Below are 26000 nucleotides of genomic sequence, written 5' to 3' on the forward strand. Positions count from 1 at the left end.
TAGAAATATGATAATTAATTGTCATTGTTTAATAATATTTATTTAGATTTTTTATGATAAATAAAACAAGAAAAAAAGTACATGTTAAAAAATTAACCTCTATAAACAAAGTAATGTTACTGCTAGATCACAAGCAGTAATGTACCAAATAGGGTATTTTTAATTTCCAAATAGGGTATATTTATTTTAAGAACAATTACCACAGAATATAATTGATAAAAACGGGGTAATTTGAGTAGAAAGAGTATAACATATTTTTTTGCACAATAATTACACATGTTTCAACATAGCCTGATTTGGTTATAATAAAATAAACACTAATATAAATAAAAGTACTAATAGTTACAGAAATACGATATGTGGCAGTAGAATCGGTTCTTCATTTTTTTTAAGACCCCAACCTTGGAGGATTCCGCCGGACATTTGTTGATCTTTAATTACTCGTAGCTAAATAATAAGTCCTGTGTTTAAATTTTTGATAATACAGTGCAGTTCAACGGACAGTATTCATCAACAGATAAATGATAAATCACGAACAAAATACAGCACAAATTGGAATTTACCCAATGGTACATCGCTGGCCACAATAATCGAAAGTGAGTTATTTTTAGTTTTGCGCAACAAATTTTGCAACAATAACGCAATCTCGTGCCAAAAACCAGAACCTCTTGTGTAGCATGCATCATTTTTCGGGGCATTTATTTCCCTTGCTGGGTTGTGCAAATGGAAATTGCCCTACCAGGAAATTTATATGTATAATCAGTACATACGATATGTATATTATTGAATAGAAAAAATAAAATTTAAGAACCCAACAATTTGATGAATTTAATATGAAATAGTAGACTGCGTAAATATATGTAAATTTAACACTAGAAATATCAAACATTTTAAACTTATTTTTTTATTGGTGATAATTTTATACTGTTTAGTGTTGGTACTACAGAACAGAATGTCATGCAACTACTACGCTGGAATGATTTAATCAGAGTGAAAACAACTTGTTTCAAACTAAAATAATAACACATTGATACAATATTTGTGTAATAAAAAGTTACATCACGACGTAAACATGATTGCACGTCTTTTTTTGTGAAATAAAAACAATTAAAACAACAGCTTAATCATTCCTTATTGCAAATTTTTCTCTCATATTCACAACACTTTCCCGTGCAGCAAATCGGCAAATAGAACAACGACATACAACGACTGTCTCGGCAGCGTGCGTAACACCCGACGCACACAAGGCGGGTGGCATTCATCCCATTTTCACCGATAAATTTCCACCATTTTCAAGCTCACAATGATATCATCATCGTAAGGCAGCGTCGTGTGTTTAAACTTAACTTTTGAACAATAAAAAAAAACATGGACATTTTTTCCATTTTCCTCAAACGCATAACGCTGATATGTAGCGAATAATGCTTGGAAAGATCAAGAAGAGAACGTGGTAGGTAATCTCCGAAAATCGGAAAAATCGTAACCATCGTACGATCGTCGTCGCAGTAACCCACGCGTTTACATTGTTAGCAGCGAACTTGAGTCCTACCCTTCCTCTCGAAGTGAATCGATAGTATACGTGTGTATGTGTTTTTAAAGATACACATTCGAGAATTCAGCGTTAGCCAGCCGGCTCAACCGTGACTAAAAGGTTATAAGATGCGTTGCTGGTGCTGCTGGTGGTACCGTGGCGAAGCGAACAAGAATCTAATCAGATTTTAAAAATAACCAACCAGCAACAGCAGACATACATATACACAGCCACTGCTACGGTCTTTTATCAAGGTTTTTCCACCCGGTGTTTAGTTGAAACTTTGTGAGAATGAGATAAACGTTCTTCGCTTTCTTTCACGTGCAAATAAACACAACACACGCACGTTAACACACCGTAAAACAAAAGCAACCGAGCGAAGGGAGTAAGGAAAAGTTTAAAAAAGTAGGCTGATTTTTCGCCGATTGTTGACGTTTTAGGGGTGGGCTGGCTGCTGCCGCTGTAGGATATAGTTGGGAAGTGAAAAGCATTCGAACGAGATGGTTTGACTGGCGATGGTGGCGGTGCCAGGCAATAGTTGAGCCATTCGCCATCGACAATGAAATAATAATAGATTATTGGGAAAGTTTTGTGTGAAAATTCGACTGTCTTTTTTCATCTTTTCTCAACAATTTTTCATCGCTTATAGGGAAAGTAAAGTGGAAAAGTTAAACGTGACAACTGTGTTTGGAGGAAATAGCGTAATGTTCAATGTAAAATGGTGCTAAAAATGCAAGTAAGCACGAGCAAAACTGGAGCAAAGTGTGTGAACAAGTTGAATACTCTTTGTTGAAATACCTATATTTATTGCTATTGGCAGTAATCAATGAGTATTTACCTAGCACTTTTTACTTTGGTGCGAAATAAATGTTTTTGAATACTTTTTACAGCATCTTTAAACGAGATAGCTACATTCGCTTCTTACGGTGCGAAGATGTCAAAATTACAAATTTAATGATCAACTCAATTTTGGGTTTTAGAAACGTCCTATAATGATGTTGTCGGGTAGCGACAGTAAACAATGGAATATTTCGTACGACCGACTTCAAACTCGAGGGAAAGTGACGGTGAAGTTTGTCCATCATTAAGAGGCATTTTTTAATTGGATTGTTTAACAAATGCATTTCAGCCTTTTTGCGAAAAAAACCTGATTTTAGTTAAGATTTTCCAACAAAAGACCTTCCAATAAAAATTTTAGTTTGTTACAGTGTTTTAGTAAATTTATATGAAAACCCCGTTATGAAGGAAAATCTCCATACTCAATACTAATTTAAATTCCTTTATCAAGCTATGTAAATGAAAAAGGTACGAAAATATACTTTGTAAATTTCGCTTTGATCTCTGCATGTGAATTATCTTCGTGGTTATTTAATTCGATTTTGGGTTTAATATCGATCGAAAATGACAAATGACATTTGTCTTATAAACGTTTCTTCATAGAGCCACTGTACCATTAAGATGTTGTTTATTAACATATTAGAAAACAACATCCGTTCAAACACCTTCAGAATGTTTTCGATTGTTTAAGGATTTGGTTAAACTTCTGCTATAAAATGTTTTCCCCAAAGCTTTATTAACTCAACAAGTACTGGCTAAATTGTTTGTAACTGATGGATAAAATATTTAACTACAATTTACATTGGTTTAAAGAGATATTTCCATTTCCAAAGGTGTACGTTACATCAAATCAATAGTACGAAATAAACATATGTGTATCTTTGCTTGTAAAGTTATCTAAAGACTAAAATAAGTTCACAGTTTAACATGTTGTTAAACACCATTTAAATAAAAATAAGCTTCACCATTTGCCGTCATCGACAAGGCGGCAATGTCGTTAAAAAATTAAACCCATTCGAACGGCAAACGGAATGTAATCGAGTGTGTGGAATCCTGACTACAGTTTGCTGAAACAAATTCAATCAGTTATTTATAACCTACCAGCGGCGGCAACATGTGGTTCCGGACACAGAAGAAGTTTAAATCCTTCCAACAAGAAAGCGCACGGAAGTTTGCCGCGTGTATTGTAAAAACAAACATTTGCACAACAATTTCCAAGGAAACCCCTGCGTGCGGCAAGACTACTAATGGGTTTTCACAGCATCTCCAACCCGGTACACTGGCCGGCACTTTTTTGACATTGATTGAAACCATTGCTAAAAATATCACACAATCTTGAATCGATTATTCAAAAGCCATTTCTTGTGGAAAAAAAAATTATGAGGGTGGAATGCAAATGTTAAACACCTCCAAAAAAAAGAGGAAAAAATATGTTTAGAACAGTAGGGCGTTTACAAACGAAGCGGAAAGTAAACGGTGTACAATGCAAACATAATTGGGGGCACATCCGAAGAAGACCCACAAAAAAAAACACTTCATGCGTAACTTCTCCGAAGCTACTGTAGTGAGGAGAATTTAAAAAATGTAAACGAGAAAAAAAATTCTCCCTCACAATATCGTACCAGCATCGTGCACACAGGGAAGATGCACTTGAGAATGTGAGAAAAAGGGTAAAGTTGCACTGCGAGCTTCTTTTTCTTTGCTCTCTCTCTTTCTCTCTCTCACTCTCTTTCGTTCTTTATCGCTCTGTCTCTTCTGTTACCTTCAGCCATTTAGGGGTTGAAAGTTGATGCAAATCTCTCTGTATAGTTGGCCATGTGAGAGCTTCATCATCATCATCGTCATCACCACCACCATCATCATCATCATGTTCATAAACCCCAACGCCAACGCTCATGTTGGTGATGTTTCGGCGGGTGTATGTTGCCTTACTTTTAGAGCATATTTAATGTGGTTTCTGGTGCAGCTCGACACACACACGTACACACCCGCATACATATATGTCATATGCATACATGCACGCAACCATGTCGTGTGCGCCGTGTTCTGTATGGTATTAAGCATATTTGGAAGGGTGCTGGGAATTTCGTTTCGATTCTAACTTCCCCGGTGCATTCTGGAGCACACTTGGATAGACTTTCAGTACCGAAATGCCATCGAAAAAAGCCCAAAAGAGAACATTACACGCCTTCCGAACGTACTCCCGTGTCCAAAGTAAATTTAGCTTCCGGAGTATTTCTACGCGTCAAAATGTCTCTTTCATGTTGCATGTCCTGATATGATTTCAAAGTTTTTTTTTCTCTCTCGCTTAGCACGCTGATAGAACGCCAGCGATGGTAGATGGAATTTTAAGTATGGGGATGACAACGGGGTGGAAAATACCGTCAATAAGCCGCATCTATGATGATGGTGAACCTTTTCTCAGAAATATGTACGCACGCACACGTACACAGCGTTTGTGCAGTTTGTGCTCTCGCTCTATCTTTCTCTCGTGTCTGTTTCTCTCGTACGTCCCCGGTTCACAGTATGCGAGAGATCGCCGTGTCGTCGAAATTGCTGGAACAAAAAAAAAGTCAAACCATCGACATTCATCATGTATGCTGCGATTTTTAAATGTTGCCTAGGTAACATGTCTTTTTGTCGTCCCCAAAACGATGCACACTCCATTAGAAAATGTTCTGTTCATTGCTCTCCTTGGCGGGGTACCTTCGCTACGGCTACTGCGAATTATTCACCAATACAAGAGATTGACCACATTTTTGGGGTTTTTTTCCCGATTCACAAACACACACCGGTGTGCGCACGTAGCATAGTTTAGCCAATGCTTTGGGATTTAAAATTATGTTCCGGCTGGAAATGATGGAAACGTCCCGAGGGGGCAAGGTGAGATGAAGTTGGAGACACAGAATCAGAATCAGTGCATTTCTCTCATTCACTGACGACGATGTCACCCACACGCACAATTCATCTGTCGCACACACAGTCGTACAACGCACCACCAACACTACACCCCATCTTCCGCACACTATCCTCCATACAAAAAAAAAGAACCGAAAAAGGTGAAGAGTACGGTAAGAAACTCTGTCTCCTCCCTCACGTCATGCGGCGCGTTAGAGTAATAGGGTACATTTGAACCACACTTTTCGCATGGTTTTCACGCACAAATGCCGAATGTGGAAATTAATCCTATGTTGCTACTTATTCACAAAGCACTCACGATCGAAACTAACGCTGACGGGAAAACACAACGCAACGAAAACGGCTCGATAGACACACACACGAAAAAAGGCGAGCGGGACGAGAACGTTGTCGCTTTTTTTCTGAATCGCTCAATAGGAAGGTTGGTTCATGCCAAACAATTTGACAGCAACACTTCCGATGAAGGGTCGAAGCATTGACAAATGTTGGCCTCAAATGCTAGCGAATATGGTTATGTTTATATTTATTTATATAAAAGAAATCCTATTCATGGGAGAATTCAAAACGATTTTTGTTTACCATAATTCCTTTGTTTTGATGCAAACAAAAAAAAAACAAACACAAATGAGTATCGTTTCAACTGGAATGAGAAAAGTTCTGTATAGAGGATCCATGCGCCACGTAGACTCATATAATTCTACTTTCCTAATTTTTCCCACACATGTTATTTCGCATAAACCAATTTATTTGAATTTAAACGATTTGTGGAGCATTTGCAAATGTATTTGTTTTTTAATTTGTTTCGCTATCTTTTACGCACGACAAACCCTGCACCATGGACTACCGCAAGCTGTCAAACGTTTAAATCCCACCACAATTTTTAAAAAACACATTTGCGCGCTCAAACCCACCGGTCGAAGGTTTCGTGTATTTTCTCGTACCAAACATTTGCCCATGAACGAAGCGTATTCGCAGGCAAAACGGCGCCGCCAGGGTCTGGCCGGAAACGATCGTGGCCAGAATGAGAACGAGGAGGACGATTACTTTGGCAGTCAATTTTCGGTGCCGGCTTCACAAGCGGCCAGCCAACGAAGGTACTTGTCACAGCGCAGCAATCTGCAACGATCGCAGGTGGTCAAACCGGGCCGGAGGCCTCCAACGAATTACTACGAAAGTGTCCTCTTTATGGCTGGCCTCAGTCTGGACGAACCGGGCGGTGTGGTCGTGCTGAAATGTGAACCGATCGTGTTCATGCACAAGCTGAAAAGTGTCCTGCGCACAAATGCCGACTATCCGACGAACGTTGAACGGTTTTTGGCCGGTATCGAGACGACCATGAAGGACCGTACCTGTTTTCTGAAGCTGCTCGAATGCTGCCAGGTGGTGCCGACTACGTCCGCCGCGTACGATGATACGCTTCAACCAGTGCGTAAACCGGTACAAGAAAGCTTGATGAAAATGTTCCTGCTAGTGGATTTTCTGCAGCTGAAGCTGATTGAGCTACTATTTGCATACTTGATGAAGGAAATCGGATCGGTTACTGCGCCCGATGGAGAAGCTGTCGAGGATTCCATAGTGGGTTTTGTCCTGTCCCAGCTGAAATTTATAGATCATGTGCAGAACGGAGAGCTAGTGTTCGAGAAGGTATTCCAGCTGCTGGAGAAAGCGAATCGCAATCCAGTGGTGTTCGATGAGATAATCTTCAGTCTGGAGGATGTGATCGACGTGTCCAAGCACGATGATGCGCTAGCCCGGCTGGTGAAATTGCGACCCCGCCCCAAAGACCTGATTACACCAAGCACCGTTGAGGTGTTCACCGGGATGTGCCTAAGCGTCCAAACGCTTGAGCTGCTCCGCCGAAAGGTGGTCCAATATGTAGCCGATGGATGTCCGCTGCGGTATTATCCGTCGCTGGTAAAGATGCTACTCAAGTTTAACCGTACCGAACCACAGGAAAACATTGTTGGAATCGTTCGGGAAGTTCGTGGGCTGCTGGATACCGGAGCGAACGGTGATGCGTGGAATAAAAGCTCTTCAACAGCGGACGATTGTGCGGAACAGGTGCTTCGAACGATCTACCAAGCGATATCGGCTTCCGCGATACTATACGATGCATGGGTCACCGTCATTCGGCAGCTACCGGGCGCTGAAGACCATCTGCCCATCGATCTGCTTCTGCTAACCATTGCTACTACGATCAACGAGGTAAAAGCGCCGCGTATACGCAAACTAGTGATCAAGAAGATCGAACAGCAGTTCTTTACCGATGCACACACCGACCTGTTGGTCAGCGGATGCTTTCACCGGGTACTGCAAACGCATCTGGATGGATTTCTGCAGCTTATCGAGTGCTGTACGCGCGAGAAGAACGAACGCGTGTGCGAGTTCGGTGTGGCAGCGATGAGTGCGCTGTTTTCGCTCGATCAATCGATCGTGGCATCGGACAATCGGGTAGTGTTGAGCAAGATTGTCGGTTTTATCTGTGAAATGGCGTCCGCGAATGTGGCGAGCAGGAACGATTTTCTCATCGGTCGATGCATTGGTGCGTTGCGTAAGTATTGCGAGATGACTGAAAAGACGAGATCCGTTTTTGGAAATTGTTGAACGAAGAATAGTCATAATAAAGAAATACATTTTGGTTTTAGGTAAGCTACATGAATCCCATCCAAAAGAAATAGAACGCAGTGCGGAACTGTTGCTCCGAATTCTGGACATCGCACCGGAGCTAACATTAAGGCAGTACCGTCCGCTGATCGGCGTGATTTATGCTGCTGTAATTCCTTCCCATCGAAATGATGAAGATACGGAGCTGGCATCCATCCGGGACAATTTGGAGATCATCGTGAAGAAGCAGCTCATGTGTGATAACAAAGACACGAAAAAGAAAGGCATCATTGGACTGGTCCAGATGGTATACCACCTTTCGCTTGTGCCGGGCACAGAAGATGCACCCGAGCTTAGCTCGAGCTTCGATTCCGAGCGAACGATCGGTACGGTTAGCGAAATTCCCACTGCAGTTGGCCGTAATCTGGCCAATCTCGTCAGTACGTTGTTTCTGTCCACCAATCAGTCACCGGATCTGCTCGCGATCTGCTACGATGAGTTGGCCAGCATGTTGGCACAAGCGCGTCCACGGTCGGCTCCTGCATGGGAGAAAACGTTCATCATATGGCTTTGTGATACGATCACGATGGATTTCCAGGGGACGTTTCTGGTGGAAAATGAAACAGCGCTGGCATCTCGCGATCCCACGAGTCCTGCTGGGATACTACTTACGCGCAATCTGTGCATTAACAACACGGACGAGGAAGCTGCCAATACGGAAGCGGCTACGATCGCCGTTAATGTTGGAGGTGGTGTGCTCGGTGGTGGAGGTAGTCGCCATTCCACCATTAGCTACTTGGCACCAATTTTTCGCCTAATGCGCACACTGCACTTCATCCGGTATGGTGGAGTACTGGAGTCCATCAATGCACTGCTGGGATGTACGCTCGTTGTGCCCGAAGTTTACGGTGTTGCCGAGGAAGAGGAACGACGATTTTCTGTCGATACGTACGATGAAACTTCATGTACATTGTTGCTAGATATTTACTTCTATCTTAGCAACTGGTTCCGGGAATGTATTAGTGCGTTCGTTGGACAGACGGATCGTGTGATGCGCCGAAAGGTGAGTGTTCCTGGAGTTGCAAATGTTTCCACACACACAAATCTGTATTAAATGCTGCATTATGATACATTTCCCTACAGGTTCTCGAACGTCTGCATGAACTCGTTACGCTGGAACATCGCCTTGGACGCATGCTGGAGCGAATGATTTCCGACAGCGATTATATTCCACCGTTGGCATCCGATTTCATGGATCCGCCCATTGCCGTCACGAAGAAGTTAAAATTCACTGAAACTCAGCGTGCAGGTCGTCCGAAAGCAGGATCGCACGACAAAACGGTCAATCTGGATGCACCGCTCAGCACACAAACTGTCGCCGCGACTACTCCTTCTATGGTGGGACAGTTTAATGAGCAAAGTTTGCTGCTACGCTGTGCCTTTGCCCTTCGTCGGATGGATCCGGAGTTGGTGCGCCTGTTTACCGTAACGCTGGTGCCAGCCCGTGTGGTTGAAGTACCGGAACAGCGCGGTACGTGCCTTGCACTGCCGGAATATCGCTTCGTGCTGGAAAACGTAACCGTTGCATTGGAACAATCGAGCGAAATGGAAGGTCGCTACCAACGGTGTATGGTAGAATGCTGGCAAGAGTTTGTCGAGCGTACGGCAATACTACAGCAACGGCTACACGAAGGCACGAACCGTCTGCAACCCGCTTCCATTCAGGAGCTTTTGCCACTGAAATCATGCTACCTGTGGAGTCTTCGACTAACAACGGCGCTACTAACATGGAAGCGATTCCGGGAACAGCGCGGCCGAGGTGATCTTGCTCGTGTGCTACGACTGTTAGTGGAGAAACTGGTCGTAAATGATGCTTCCGCTGCAGATAATTTACACTTAACCGAACTGGCAAAGCTCCTACTGCGAAAACTGATCGTACAAGAAGCGTGTTTCGGTGATCTTTCGATCGCAGCTCAGCTGTATCGACTTGCATGTGCCATCGGTGATAGTGTTGGTGATCGTACTAACGCCTCGCGTTCGATAGCTCGATTTACGCGCAGCGTTCTGACCTCATCGGACATCCGCACGGCGGACAGTAAATCGAACCATCACTTTACAACCATCCTGGATGGGCTTATCGATACCGTTGATTTGAAACCGCTCAAGCAGCTTATCGTAGATATGCGTCAAGATGTAAGCATCGACGAAAAGATCGTTAGTGCCAAAACGGGTGGAAAATCGAAAAACCAACCAGCGACCGATTCCTCATCCATGATCATCCGCACGTTTGCTTCGTTCAAGCGTACACAATACGCACTACTGTTCAAGGGTCTATGTAGAGCTTTTCTGCGAGTGTTACAAGATGAAATACGCGTTCGCTCTGGTACGGGCGGTGGCCCTAATCGTCGCCTTGAGCTATGGGAAACGGCTTGTGAAGCCACCGGGGAACTAACGAATATCGTTAAGCAAGCGCAACAGGCAGGAAATTTCGGTATTTACCTGCGTTTTGCACGAATCTTTATCAAGCTTTTCCTCAAGAGTGGCCTGCCCGCGCTGGAAACTGTTTTGCGCTCTTCCGCTGAGCGAGCGTCCAACCTGTTGTCCACACTGCAGATAACGACACGCTATCTGCACAACGTATGCTGCCAGACGAAGGTGGCCAAGGGTACCGGTTCATCGGCAGGGGCCCTTGCACAGATTCCCTTCGTGCGAGAATCCGTCGAGACGCTGGTGTATCGCGTAAAAGCCGCACTGGTTGCTAATCGCTGTTCGGCCGTCTTTTGGATGGGTAATTTAAAGAACAAAGATGTGCAAGGTGAACTGATCGCTTCACAACTGCCCGAGCCAGACTCGGACGAGGAGGAAGTGCAGCATGATGATGCAACCGATGCGGGATTGCAGGATGCATCAGATATTGTGGATGATCTGAGTGATGATGATGGTAGGGATTGTGCCCCCGATGCGGGCAAATCGTCGAAAGCGTCGTCCAATCAACGTGCGGCCAGTGTAGCGAAATCATCTCAAAGTAAATGCTTCTGACCGACCTTTATTATCTGCTCCATAATGGCAATAACTTTGAATAAGATTTTTTAACACATTGTCAATTACCAACATAAGTTAGCATAGGTTAACGTGGTTCGTGACGCCATAAAAAAACTAAAATCAGCACAACTAAACTTCTAAAAAAAGCGATCACGATCTTAGCTGGGAATAGGGAAATGCCAGAAATAATGGAACATTCCATCGAGATTCTTTCGTAAAGATTATTTTATAATATTTCGATAGTTCGTGGTCTTTGCTTTCTATCAACAGATATGAATTTCCAGTACAGATTATTACAAAACGAGTGTTGTCTATAAACATCACTTATCTCAGTCTAAAAACATCGTTCAACAACAACACATGAAGTCAGTGTATAGCAAGGAACTATAGTGTAAAGATAAGCTAAATGCAAGGACACAAAATATGAATTCATCAAAAACTTTTCTGAACTTGAGTGTAATAAAAATTAATTATAACTAACCTCACGCCGAAAAAGTTATACACTTAACTGACACAAACACATTTTACAACGACGGGTTGTGCATCATGAAACTATTAATCATTATTAATTTAATGGAAACATTAATATTATGAGTTACTTGTTTATAAATGATATTTAAACTCATAAAAAAAATTACTTACCACAATCAACTTGTGATATTAGATGCTTTTTTCGTCAATCTACAAATATCAGTTTAATAGAATTTTCATTCCTATCTTTGTTTTTATTAGATGGTGATGATTTGTTTTGTTAATTTCTTCCGTTATCGATTCGTACAATATGTACAGGACAGAATTGGTGTGAATACTTAAAACGACAAACAGCAAGTAGAAGGCTAAACGATGAACTTACACTTCCCTAACACGATATATTCTCTAAAAATGCTTCAAAAATGTACGCAATGTGTTAATTGTTTTTTTTTTCTAACAATTTCATTTAAAATGCATTAAGGCATCTTCCTGCTTTATATACATCACGGTACGCTCCATGATCGGTCATATTACACTAATCATTCTCTAATATCGTTCAGTGAGTGCCGCGCGCAACACAACAGTCATTTACTTTATTCCTTGGAAGAATTTAACGTTGCCTTATGGAGGCAGATATACTCCTTAGCCGGGAAGATCGGGAAAAACAAACGCGCTACCGTCACACAGGGAAGGATATATTTAACAGGAGAATGCCCTTCGCGTAAAAGAAGGCTAAGTCAGTCTTATTGAGCAAAACAGCTAACAAACCATAATGTATCTCACTGGGAATCTCGCTTTTCCCGCTACCCTTTCCGTACTGGAGTTGTTTTTTTTTGCGGTATCGATCATAAAACAGATCCTCGTTCTCTAAGCTCGCTCGGTTGGTATGCTAGGACCGGTTGTTTTTTCTAATTAATTTTCTAGGCACACCACTGGAAGACTGAATTCGATAAGCAGACGTGTGAGCAAACGGGAAAAAGTTCCAAAGTAAGACGAGACGGACTTGATCTTCCACTAATGTTAATTACTGCTGGATGGATATGAACATAGATACGGTATATACAAAATGGGGATGAACACCTAACCACCCTTCTCCCCCGTTTAGACGAGTGTTGTCAAGGTTGTAAAGCTAAAGCAACACACATCTTTTGGCAATGGCTTACTTAATTAGTTTACTCCCTAGCAGGCATTTTGGAGGCACTTTCTGTTGGCATTCTTGTTACGTGGGGCGAGGAAAGGCGATGAAGGGAAGGTGGAACGATACATTTGCTTCATTACTTAATCTTTAACAGCTCCTAGCTATAGTGTACAAATCTTACAAAACTATCTGGAGACGACGTCCCGTACTGGCGGGAAGTAAATGTAATAGACGATTGGCATTGAATGGCACACACGGAAGATGATGCAAACGATCCTATCTTCTGGCGATGGGTTCCTGTTCAATAGCTGGAAACAACCCATCACCGTACTCTGCTTCGTCCTCATCTTCTTCTTGCTCGTCTTCCTCGTCATCGACGTCGTCTCCGTTCTTTAGCTGCTACGAAAACCCCCTCGACGGCGAAGGTACCGGTGAGGGCGGTGGTGGAAGTGGCGAAAAATAGGTCGAACTGCGGGAGCTCGGCGATGGTGGACAGCTTTCGGGCAACATACCACCAATATCACTGTGATAGTGCGATCGGGGCGTCGGAGGTGGTGGATATGGTTCCGGATCGTAGCATCGTTCCTTGTACTTGCCCTGCAGCGAACCGCGACCATCGTGTCCGTGGCGTCCACTACCACTACCCACCGAACTGCTCGTACCTCCGCCCGTTGTACCGGAACCGTGTCCACCACCGCAGCGCTGGCTGCGGTTGCTCTTGCTAGTATAGTTCGAATCACTCTCATCGCAGGCATCGGTCGAGCAAGGCGTTGGTGGTGGTGGTTGATTGATGATCTTGTAGTGTTTGTACGGATGGTAGCTGCTGTTACAGTAGCGTCCCGTCGACCCGGCCGTAGTTGCAGGCGATGGTGGTGGATTAAGCGGATAACCGATTAAGCTACTACCGTTGGTGGTAGAGCTGCTAGCACCAGTGATGTGGTTGCGGTCATAACTACCACCACTTGCCCGGCTATTAAGCGTGGACATACGTACTGCATCCGCTACGGAGGCTAGCTTCGAGACGCGAATATTCTTGTTCAGACCACCCGGTGAAAGTGGGGCCGCTGCCTGATCACATTCCTTTGGCTCGAGACCGCCACCACCCGTACCGAACCGGGTGCGGAATGTCTGCAGCAAATACACTACGAGAAATACGACCGCTACCGCCGTCACCACGACGATCAGTAGTGTGATCTTGCTTGAACTCGGTGCCATCCGTCGATTGCCGTACTCGTTGCATATTTCCGGTGCTTCATCTTCACCTTTCGCACAATGCTCATCGCCATCGCACACGTTGTGGAACGAGATACATACTTTGCTCGTCGGGCACTGGAAATCTTCCGGGTTCTTACAACAAACCGCCTCATCGTACCCATCCAAACATTGGGTCGTTCCGTCACAAACCAAATGCTTGTCGATACATTCGCCCGATTGACATTTAAACTGATCACCACGGCAGGTCGGACAATCCATCTCATCCGAACGGTCCGGACAGTCCTTCTGCCCGTCACAGCGCCAAGACGAAGGGATACATTCCTTGTTACCATCCCGATCCGCTAACTCACTCGGTGCGGCACAAGTGAAGTGATCCGGTCCACAAATCGGTTGTTCACCGCAGCTGCGTCGATCTTTCAACAGCATCAATCCTTGCGGACAGGCGCACACGTGTTCGGTTGGTGCATCATCCGGTGAACCAATGCAGATGTGACTACATTCCGCCCGGGCCGTTTTACACGTGTGATTACGAAGCATACGCTCATCCGGCGTCCATACCGCGACAATATCCGTCATGTGTGAATTCTTATGAATCTCCACTCGTCGATTATCACCCTGTATCGAAATGCGTTCCATCATCGGACGCTCATCTAGCCAGTAAATGAAACCGTCGAGCGCTGCAATCGACGATACCATACTGATGTGTTCCGCAACCAGAGTTCGTCTGCAAAACGGTAGTAATAAATAAGGTTTAATTGTCATGAAATGTGTCCACACACTTTCGCGCCACTTACACGTCCTGTCCATTAATATCCATTGTGTCAATGCGCTTGCCGTGCGCGTAAAACAATCGATTGAGCTGTGGATCAAGCGCCAGCGCCTGTATGCCTTCCAGCTTCGTGATCAGTTCGACACGCTGCGAACCGTCCAGTTTGGCGCGCGTAATCGACTGTGCCGATCCAACGTCCGTCCAGAACAACAGTCGCTTCATTGGATGTAGAGCTAGGCTGCGTGGTTTCTCCGAACGTCCAATATCCACATTTCCGATGCTAACAATATTGCCATCCAGTCTGTAGAAGAAGCAAATATTTAATAATTTTTGGAAGAAATTTAGAATTTTGAAGTTCTTGAAGTTGGCTGAGTACTTACGTTGTAATATTAATGGTGTTGGTGTGCGAACAACTCCAGAAGAGCAATCGACCGATCGGATCTATTGCCATGTCGAACGGTGAGGATGTCGGATTGATCGACACTTTCGCGTTGGTACCATTATCGAAAGCACGTCTAATTATTGGACCACGACCATCAATCTGAAAAGAAGAAATTGAAATCATTATTGATAGTTGCAACGTGACACACCTGCAAGGGCCTCAGTTCGAGTTTGTGCAGGCATTAACATGAACGAAAGTAACCGATTTTTCCATTAAATGTTAATAAAGCTTACCCAATAAATATGTCGCGTCGATACATCATACTCAACGGCCCGTATGTTTTTGCCCGTAACTGGTAGCGGGATGTCTGGCGAATCGGCCGTATTCGGTACGAAGCGTCCAAACGAATTTCGTTGACTAAAGATGATGTAGTTGCGTGGTGGACTGCAAGAAACTCGATTTGCGTTCAGTGTGTAGTGCGTCGGACAGGCGCACGTCATCTTCCGTTGGCCTTGCGCTAGACACAGATGCGTGCATCCACCATTATTGGTACGGCACTGATTCGAACCCGACTGACGGCCGGTGTGAAAGGCAAGTAATGCGTATGTATACTTCAGGTTTGAGTGGACGATCGTCCGATTGTCACCGGATGTCTTGTTCGCACGTCCAATCTCATCCGCGGTCCAATCAGCCCAGTACACCCAATCCTGATAAATTGTCAGTGCAACGGGGACGAACCGATTGCTATCAGCGTTATCCGGCATTACCAGGCGCGTCCTTCGTTTCCCATCCCAATCAGCACTTTCGATGCCGGTGGGTGAACTTTGCCGTGCCCAATAGAGACGACGCGTATCCGGATCGAGCGTTAAACCGATCGCATGATTAGCACCGGATATGATCGTCAACAGATCGCCTCCATCCATTGCCGCCCGGCGGATCGAATCCGATGGCCATTCCGTCCAGTACATGAGACCTTTGCGCGGTTCCAGGATCAGATTTTTTGGCTCCTCTATCCCCTTCCAGATGAGAATTCGTCGACTACTGCCATCCAACCGGGCTACCTCGATACGGCGCGCTTCCGCATCCGTCCAGTAAACGTTATGTGCCAACCAATCGACCGCAATACCTTCCGGTTGCATCAGTCCGGTCTCCACGATACGCTGCACATCCGAACCATTAATGTACGCACGCGAAATATACTTCTGCTTCTGGCTCACCCAGTAAATGCGCCTGTCCGCTATGTCTACGTCAAGGTAATGCGCATCGACTACATTCCGGAACGGTGCATAGTCCGCATGGTTATGGCTGTCGATCGAAAGCCGCCCAATGCTGCCATGGTTGGAAAATAGCAGGAAGGCAGCCGGCACCAGGCACGTCCGATTGTCACGTCCCAGCTCGTAGTCAAGCTGGCAGCGACAAACGTAATCGCGCGGCCGGTTCAAACAAAGTTGCGAACAGCCACCATTGCCAACGGCGCACGGATTCGTTCCCTGTACCTCGTGCAAACGCGTCACCTTCAGTCCCATCAGCTCGGCAATGTTTTCGCCGATTGTCGTACGGTCGGCACCAGTTAGCTTGTGCGCACGGTCAATCGATCTTCGCTGCCAATCCGTCCAGTAGAGATAATCCCCGAGAAGGCTTAACCCAAACACGTGTGGTAGATTGTCGGACAGGATCGTGTTGCGTCCCGAACCGTCCATATTTGCTACCTCGATCGTGTCCGCTTTTGCATCACACCAGTAGATCTTGCGTGCGGCCACATCCAATGCAATTCCATTCGGCCAGATCAGGTTTTGCGACACGATCAGTACCCGCTCGGTTCCATCAAGTGAGGCACGCTCGATCTTTGGTTCCTTTGCGCCCCAATCACTCCAGAACATCCAGCCGAGTGTCGGTGCTAGTGCGATCGCACGCGGTTCTACCAAATTGTCATAGATGAGCACACGCCGGAAGGAACCATTGAGACGGCATACCTGTATCCGATCCGTGCCGGTATCCGTCCAGTAAAGATTGCGTGCCAACCAATCGATCGCGAGCCCGTCCGGTGCCTGTATTTCAGCAGTAACGACTTCCTCTGCCGGGCCACCCATACCATCTGCCCGGGCTCGCTTTATTGCACTCTCCTCCTTATCGGACCAATACACGTAATTTTCTACCGGATCGTAGTCGATAGCGATGGCGTAGCGCAGCTTACCAGCAGGCAGTGGTACAATCGAATAGTCCGGTGAATCAAGCGATATCCGATTAATGTGCGAACGTTGCACCACGAACAACATTTCCTGCGGCCCATCGGCACACTTTGTTTCGGTTAGCAATTTTATTCCGGTCGGGCAGGCACAACTATATCCTGCCGGTGCTACCGTCGATAGTAGACAGAGATGGGAACAGTTCCCATTGTTGCGTCGACAAGGATTAGCCAAATCGGTTACCGCTTCTGGCTGTAATCGTCCATCCCAAGCATGCACCGTAATCGGTACTTCCGTCTTGCGCAACAACTCTTTGTGCCGATCGTGCTGAATGTCGTAGTAGTGTAGCGTACCATCTTTCCAGTCCGTCCAGAACAGGAAATTCGCCGTTAACGTTAGACTGTATGGGTAGTCAAGGTTTCGTACAAGCGTCCGTCGATTGCCACCATCCAGATCCATCACGTCCAGGAAGCGCTGATTGCCATCAACCCAATAGATCAGCTCCTGCTCCAAATCAACTGCCAGCCCATTGGGCCAGAAAATGCGATCGTTTACCAGCACTGTACGACTCTGCGGGTCACCATCCATGCTGGCACGTTCAATCTTCGGACTTTCGCCCCAATCCGTCCAAATCATGTACCGACGGGCGGGCATAAGCGCGATCGCTCGCGGTTGATCGAGATCGCTCCATATTAACACCTTCTGCAGCCGTGCATTAAGCTGCCGACCGGCAGTATCACCAGCGCTACTGCCTAGTGGTTCGAGTTGTGCCACCTCTATACGGTTCGATTCGCCATCCGTCCAGTAGAGCTTGTCCGTATACCAATCGATCGCAAGGCCTTCGGGTTTGTCCAACCCGTCCGTTATCACAGTCGTCTTGCTCGTCACGTTCAGCGTACCGTTCGTGCGACCACACTGAATCACCTCGAGCGTGTTTTCTGTCCAGCAAACGAGTCCTCGCGCGTGATAAAAGTCCATTGCCGATGCTTCGTTGAGATCTTGGAGCAGGACATCCATCGTGTAGGTGAGCGCATTCGTGTCCGGCTGTACAGATACGTTAAGCACACGCAGATCGTAATATGTCGTGAAGAGCAACAAAATGGAACTGGACGCGTCTGAGCCAGTAGGTAGACTGTAGTGTTCCGGTGCTACTAGTGGCCCTGCAGCGGTTGCTGTGGATGCGTTTACTCCTGAAATAAAAATACATAGGGAGTAGAGGAAATGTTAGAATAAAGGAGTTTATATTGCATTTTAATGTCAAATTATAGTAAATTAACTTCGATACATAATTCCAGTATAAAATCTATGTTGTAAGTTTACAGTCATCGTAATTTATCGAAACCTTTCATATCTGTATAATTCTGTCGAATGTGCACAGCATTTTAGCAACATTCTTGGACACATTAAACATCACAAAGAATGTTGGACATCGTGTTTCTCGTGTTTTTGCTTTGCTTTGAACTACCACCATAAATCAAGCCAAACAAAATAAACCAACACACGTAAGCGACCAGTTGTTTGGACATCAAAGTCATGTCGAACCTTTTAGTTAGACACCTAATTTATAATCACTTTTTTGCGATTTTGTTTGATCTATGTAATGTTTTGAGGTTGTATACAGTGAAGTCACGTCTATTCTTGAACAAAAAGACATGCGAAGATTACTCTCGATTAGTTAATATTGGTTCAATGTGAATAGTTTAATACCATTTTGAACATCTTTTCAGGATTACTGATGTGTTCAATAATAGCTACAATTTTTTTGAGGATCATTTACTGAGCTTGTTTATGTTTTGAAAGGCAAATATACTTCCATTTCCAGTGGCTTTCGCCGCACGGCGAGATTTGCGACCATGTCTTCCATACTTTTTAATTAACAGCGGCAGCAAAAGGTAATTAATAAGTCAGCTTAGAGATCAATTTTACGGCTAGGATGTCCTGGAATTCTTGTGCGCTATCATCAGTGAGTGCGTAACCACTGATCATCAACCCACCATGGAAACTCTCGATCCGTCGCTAATTGCTAGCGTCCGGCCGGTAGTCGTTGGATCAACGATGCACAGAGTTTAATCACAGTTGTCACTATTGATTCTGCCACCATTATTATACGCGCGATGCATGGTGGCCGTTAAACAGCTGCACCGTTTAAACCGTGCATCAATGAAACTGGACCCGATCACACGCATCGCGATCAAATAAATCAATCCGCGCAAAAGGTGTGTTTTTAAGTAATCGATACCTGTACCTATCGGTGCCTGCTGCAGCTGTCAAGTGCGTACGTTTCTTTATTACTCCGAGATTCTAGATGCTAGAGCCCAAGGTAATTCGATACTGGACTGTTACAATTTACACCGGCGATCGTTGACTATGCTTTATTACTGTAGGCATGATACGATCGGAAACGTTTTCATACTGCAAACACATACTACGCTTGTCCGTGTTCATTATTAATTACTCCCTCGGGGGAAGGAAAACAGATAGTGCAATCCATCACCATCAGTAACAATCTCCTGAAGGGTCCACTACTTCCAGGAACTTCAATGGACCATCATGCCCCAGTGGTCGTGTTTGATTATATGCTACCAACGGCTTTGCAATCTATAACATTTTCTCCTTTTTCTGCGCGTAGCATCAAAACCTCGACAAACGACTTGCCATGCGAAGGCCAGCAGCCGTGCCAGTGCCTGAGGGGTACCAGCAGAAACTAATGTTTACACAACGCAATCGAATGTCCCGTATACAGCACACCCAAACATCATCTCGCTTCTCGATGACCAACGACGACCAACATTCGAAATGTCCACAAGAGTTCCAACGAAACATCCACTTCATCTGCTCCCTCATCTGTTCTCGGGCAGGTAAGGCAGGATGTAAGGGCACTTCACTCATGTACTGGTAACAGGAACCAAAAGCATAAAAAATTAAACACATTTAAAGCAAACAAAACCCGATGGAGAATGAAACCTATTAGCCACTCGAACAGTGGAGTGGTCCTTCAAGTCAGACGGTCGGCCGGGACACACACACACACACTTTCTTATTTGTTTCGTATTTTCGTTTTGAATTTTTGCGTTCATGTGTTTCACAAGAAGTTATACGATATTGCCTACCAACATTCGGGCGACCTCACGGTGTATGTACGTGATTTTGCAATTGTAATTAGGTTTCATTATTTTTATTCAAATTATGCCACTATCCCTTCATCAGTACCGTTTTTTGGGGGAGGAAAAAACAGGCCCGATCGGTTTTCCAACAATTGTGACAAAGCAGAACGGAATATGTAATATTGTCGATCGGTTGGTGGGTGAGGTTTGTGTATATTTTTGTCCGGACCATGCGTGCCTTTCCAACTATTTGCATATGTACCATCGTGTGTCTCAAGGATCGTGCTTACTGCAAAAACAGGAACTTCAGTAACTGCTGCTCCATTCTAGACTACATTCAAGGACATAAACCTCGTCTGATGTAAATATCGTTTGTGTGTACCCTATTGTTGCAGATTGTATACGTTTGCTGTTAACACTTTGACAGCCGCACGCTGCGCATTGTCTACTTCACTGGTCGCCGGCGCCGTTTGCGCCGTTCAAAGCACGTCTCGCGGGCTTGGTTTGTTATCATCAGTATCTTTTTCGTATATTCGTAAATAATTAACGATTTAAAGCATTACCAGTCCGAGTTACAAGAATAAAAATATTTTTTTCATCGCATTGAGCCCAAGGTTTGAACCATTTTAAAGGAAAACACAAAAACCCATACTCGCTTCATTACACCACTGTGGTGTGATCGGCTTTCAACCGATGTGTCTACCATCACACCACAGTGGTGTGATCGGCCGTCAAAGTGTTAACATGTTAAAAAAATGTAGCACTTTTAGTTGGGTAGAAACCTATTATAATATCACTCTTACTAGAATTGCTTTTTTTCGCTAAATATTTGCAATACGTATTATACGTATTATATTATTATATAGTGGTGAAACTGTTTCGTTAACACTTCAGTGAAATTATATAAAAACAAAAGTGAAAGAAAGAACGATGACACTTTAAAATGACAGTTTTGACAGTCCACAAAAAACCACATGAGTAGTATACTAGTAATGCCGTCTGTTGTCAAAATCGCATGAACTGATCATGACACTACCAATATAAATGTCACTAGTTTTCAGCAGCTTTTGCTAAGTGCATTGTGCAATCTTTTCCTTACGAAATTATGGTAAAGTTATCTTGTTATCTGACACAATCGTTTTAAGAAGATTTATTTTACGAGGGAGAGGGATTTGAATAACTTAAAATGTAATGATTTATATTAAAGCTTAACTGCTGACTAAATCATTCCTGAAATTTCCAACGATAGATCCCGTCAGACATGTTGTCTGCTTATAGTTGAATTGTATTTGAGCAGATTTCCTATAACATTTTCTTATTTCTTGGAGTTTTGATCGAAATTATTTTATTTATTCTACTTAATACTCGTATGTTGTTCCATAATCTTAATTGGTCCCGCGAGTTATGTAGATTTAATTTTCATTTGTCTATTCATGTTTTATATTCTCCAAAGCTGTCCAGAAACGATTTAAATTCTCATTGGACTTTTTAATGCACCTCGAATTTGCCAATCGTACTGTATCGTACTGTTGGGTTTTTTTAAATATTCGGGTATTATTCGGGCTTAAAATAACAACTTAATGGTAAAGGACATTCAAGAATATTTTGAACTAAAAAACCTTGACGAAAATAACATAATAAAACAAATAATGGGAAACGTAACGACACGAACCAGGTGTAATGGAAAGTGGGACCGGAATTCCAATAAATAGTCATTAATATAAACCATTCTCAAATAATTTACTTATAAAAATTCAACAAAACCAACTCATATTTAATCATCGCGTATTATCCACGGAACCAATGTCGAGGCATCTTCAAAACCCCATCGCCACTGTGCTAGCTGAGTCCCAGTCCTTGCATATGCTTCGCAGGATGTGGTCTCGGACACTGTACCCTTGTACACTGTCATACCTCAAAACGATGCTACTTGAAGTGTATTTCACACTTCAAACCATCTCGGTACCATTGCTTCGAGGATAGCCACCAATCATGTACACGAGACGAAATCTCACGGTGCAATACTTGAAGGTAAGAGAAAAAAACACACGTACCCTTCATGTGCCTGCTTCATGTGCTTGGAGCCTTTTTGGAAGGGAAAACTGAATAAAAGAAAACAACCCCAAAGATATGTGAGGAAACTGTTCACACCTTTCTCCTTCATCTTCGTCATCGATTCTCTCGACACCATGTTCAACGCGCGTCGGCGAGACGATCCATGCTTCAAAACGGCAAATCAGACATCAGTTCTTTCCCTTCGTTGTTGTTTTTTTCTTCTCTTTAATGGCATGTACTCAGGTTACAAGCGGGTCTGCGGAACACGACCAGCAAGAACCTGATCTCTTGTTGTTTGGCTTGGTTTTTTTCTACGCTTTCGATTTTGTCGCTTCCAGTCGTTTCTTGGTTCACGTGAGAACGGCCCATGACTCTACGTACTACTACCGATACTCAAGGGTCAAGTAGTTCTCCGCCTGTGTTTGCGTTACGGTCCGGCATCGTCACGATGGTAGGAAGGCTTTTGCTGAAGAACACGACATTTATCGAAAGGCTAATTTCGTTACACGTGTATTTACAGGCTTAGAGAAACTCGGAGTGGGAATGATGAGAGAAAAATCAAATACCTCACAATCTCGATTTCTTACGATTTTAAATTGATTATTTGCTACTTGTGATAATTAATAGATACAACTATTAATTAATAATACTATTTTTAATTTACAGAGTTTCTCTATTAAAATAAATTTAAAATCCAAAAGTAGAGAAATATTTATGATGACAATAATATTATTATTAAAATAACATTTCACATAATTCTGATCAATATGATAAATATTCTAAACAAAATGGTAAACAATTTAAAATAAGTGAAATGAAATTCCAAAAAAGGTAACACACAAACATTTGCTTAAAAACAAACCAAACCATGAAACAATACTTTCAACTGTTGGAGAAACATTAAATCTCCCAGTTGATATCTATTCCGCTTCTTCTTCTTCTTGGCTTAACGACCCTAAAAAGGTCATGCCGGCCATTTCCACGTAGTCAGTAGTCCTTGCTATGGGGGGACACGGTCCGGATGAGATTTCAGCCCAGTCCTGTCGTGAGGAACTGCCGCCGTTTATCACATAAACCACCGGGCCGGTATCTATTGGTATCTGTTAAATGGCAGGTAGAAGTCCAGAATATAGCCGGCAGGTTCTATCGTACCATCCGTATGTAATCCCAACTGCACAGTCGGTGGAAGAAAAAAATCACAACACATTCTTCACTCACCGCCGTCATTCATGCTGCGCTTTTTTCGGCAACTTATCTCTATCCTCCGTGCGCCCTTATTTACGGTCTGGCAGATGGATCGAATGAATAACTGACTGATTTCACATACCCGGCGTGGAAAATGAATTGATCGATTGGTTATACGCGCTGTTTAGTATTTTTAGCCGGCTTTAGTTTGTTTGTTTCCCTTTCGGGCCAGAAGCTGGGGGGCCACTCTAGAATAGGTGTAACGCACCTCAAGTGTACTACCCGTTCTATTTGCTGTTCCTTTCCGACCTCACTTTTCGATACGATTTGCACGATCTTGCACAAGATAGAGAAAAATGCGTTTGCGTAACTTATGTAGATTGTACAGGTGTTTATTTTTTATTTTAATTTTCTAGTACATTAATCAATCAGTGAATCGCAATCGTAAACTTTGCGGTATGCACTTGCTGAAAGAAAGGTAATCGTTCGTGTGGAAAATTGTAGACAAAGCATCAGCTATTTACTTCCAGTCGCAGTCGTGCGTTTTAGTAACGGTTAAGTTACTTTGAGAGGTAGCATTTTTAAGCTAAACGATTTTTGTGAGAATATATTTTGCGAACTTTCATGCTATATTCAATACCTTAACATGCACTTATAGTGTGTAGATTCCCTCCATTGCATCTCTTTTCTAGAGTAAAGTTTTAAAGAAAAACAAAAAAAAAATCAAAGGGCAACGTGTGGTCTGAAGGTGTGAATTGTAACACGCCTTCCGCTGGTCGTGCAATAAATAATAATTGCTATCATCTTCCTCTCATCACTAGCTTGTATGAGGAGGGCGAAGTGGTTTGGTGATGTCTTGTATTTTACCATGAAAACAAGGAATGATAATCATAAGAGTAAAGCGAAAAAAATGGAAAATTGCAAACAGCGAACAGATGCATTTTATAAAGAGCAATTGCTCTTGAATGAATACTGCAATAAATTTGTGCTGTATATTAACAGGCGGGCGGATTAACCGTGCGCTGAAAATTGACATCTGTTTAACCGTGGAACATTTGTACTGATGTCAGCTTGGTTAAAATTGTTAATATCATCACTAAACGATATATTTGAAATGATTTTATTTTACGTTCTAAATTTTAATCGATATTTGATAATATCCAGAATCATTTTTAGCATCAAAAGGACCACCATAGTATAGTATATAGATACTTATCGCTTTATCTAGATATAGAAATGCCCTTGATATTTAAGGGACTATTATTCGTGGATATCGATTAACCGGCATCAGTCCGGTCCCGAGCACCCCGGATAACCGACGTTTCACTGTACATTTATTTGTAAGACACTGTGAAAATCATTATACAGGCGTCCCTCGAGTTACGACTGTATTTGGGACCGAAGGCAAGGCGTAAGTCGAAGTCGTCGTAAGTCGAGAATACATCGTTTATAACCATACGTAGAGAGTCGAAAACTTTATGCAAATATTCTAGAGGAAAAAATAATCTAGAAATCGTTTTCAATAGTATATTAAATGATCTTTTCAATATTTCCTCAAAATATTTATCGAGAATGTATAAGTTTATTCTAACAATTTAATTTTTATATTCAGTGAAGATCATGATTTTTAACGGTTGCCGGTGTTAATAAAAATGACAATTTGAGCAAAATAACAACTGTCAACTGTCAAGATCAAAATCATCGTATCTCGAGGGGGTCGTAACTCGGGGGACGCTTGTATTACATTTAACTAGCGCATTTCTAGAGCATTTTTGTATCTAGATAGGATGTTTATAACTATTGAATTCATTACTTATTTGAATTATGAAATCATCTTTTTCTTCGCTCAACGACCCTTAAGGTAATGCTGGCCATTTTTGGCTAACTAGACTTATTTTTACCCCGTAGCCGGATAGTCAGTTTTTGCTAAACGGGGACACAGTCCGGATGGGATTTAATACCCAGTCCTGTCGTATGAAATTGGCGCCGTTTATCACATACACTACCGGGCATCCCTAATATGAGCTATAAAATACATTACTTCAAAAGGTAAAATTGTTCAAAAATAAACAAAAGCAATCGTTAAACTCTCGAGTAAAATAAAAAAAATAAAATTAACGAACATAAACTAAATAAAACACATTATTTGTTTTCTATCGCTGCATTTACCGATGAAACTGATTTAAAAATATGTTTAAAAAATAGTATTTGAATGCTAATAAATAACATCAATCGCTTAATATGGTTGCCCGAGGCATTCGGCATATGTTTTCACCATATGAAGCAACACTGCTGCTAGGCCAACAACAGAACCGATTTTGGAAGGATAGAAATTCTAACAGAAGCGGAATACGATCCACATTCCCAGCCTTCCGGAGGCACATTCATGGCCGTGTTTTGTTCCGTTTTTTCCCTTTGATGTCGCTGACTTGGAACCAGGACCATATATAATTGACTCCCTCCGGTGTTCCTTCATTCGTTGCACCCCTTGTAGTTTGGGAATGTTGTGCACATTTTAAAAGCAATACCTTTGCACTAGTTGTTCCACACATGGCATCCTGT

At 43.2% G+C, this 26000-nt stretch overlaps 3 protein-coding genes across 4 annotated transcripts in view; 1 reads left to right on the top strand and 2 right to left on the bottom strand.

Annotated features, from left to right (window-relative positions):
• The window catches only part of LOC125770322 (growth factor receptor-bound protein 2), a 43303-nt gene extending 37583 nt beyond the window's left edge, over positions 1-5720 (bottom strand). Inside the window, exon 1 of one of the 2 annotated variants that reach the window (XM_049439749.1) lies at positions 5586-5720. The gene's annotated coding sequence lies outside the window, so the exon portion shown is untranslated. Of the gene's footprint in view, positions 1-5530; positions 5549-5585 lie in introns of those variants that run through there. The other variant, XM_049439752.1, reaches the window with a different exon arrangement.
• A 473-nt stretch (positions 5721-6193) lies between these two features.
• LOC125770316 (Fanconi anemia group D2 protein homolog) lies at positions 6194-11061 on the top strand. Its single transcript, XM_049439736.1, has 3 exons — positions 6194-7838; positions 7933-8954; positions 9035-11061. The coding sequence occupies exons 1-3, from the start codon at positions 6242-6244 to the stop codon at positions 10928-10930; spliced, it is 4515 nt and encodes a 1504-aa protein (XP_049295693.1). The 5' UTR covers positions 6194-6241; the 3' UTR covers positions 10931-11061.
• A 576-nt stretch (positions 11062-11637) lies between these two features.
• LOC125770315 (low-density lipoprotein receptor-related protein 6) overlaps positions 11638-26000 on the bottom strand; it is a 29900-nt gene continuing 15537 nt past the window's right edge. The window contains exons 2-5 of the mRNA XM_049439735.1: positions 15202-18284; positions 14907-15067; positions 14552-14827; positions 11638-14481 (exon numbers count right to left, since the gene is read on the bottom strand). Of these exons, the coding sequence (XP_049295692.1) occupies positions 12942-14481; positions 14552-14827; positions 14907-15067; positions 15202-18284 (5060 nt within the window). The 3' untranslated portion in view covers positions 11638-12941. The remainder of the gene's footprint in view (positions 14482-14551; positions 14828-14906; positions 15068-15201; positions 18285-26000) is intronic.

Source organism: Anopheles funestus, chromosome 3RL, assembly GCF_943734845.2.
Source record: "Anopheles funestus chromosome 3RL, idAnoFuneDA-416_04, whole genome shotgun sequence".
In the NCBI taxonomy this organism is placed as follows: Eukaryota; Metazoa; Arthropoda; class Insecta; order Diptera; family Culicidae; genus Anopheles; species Anopheles funestus.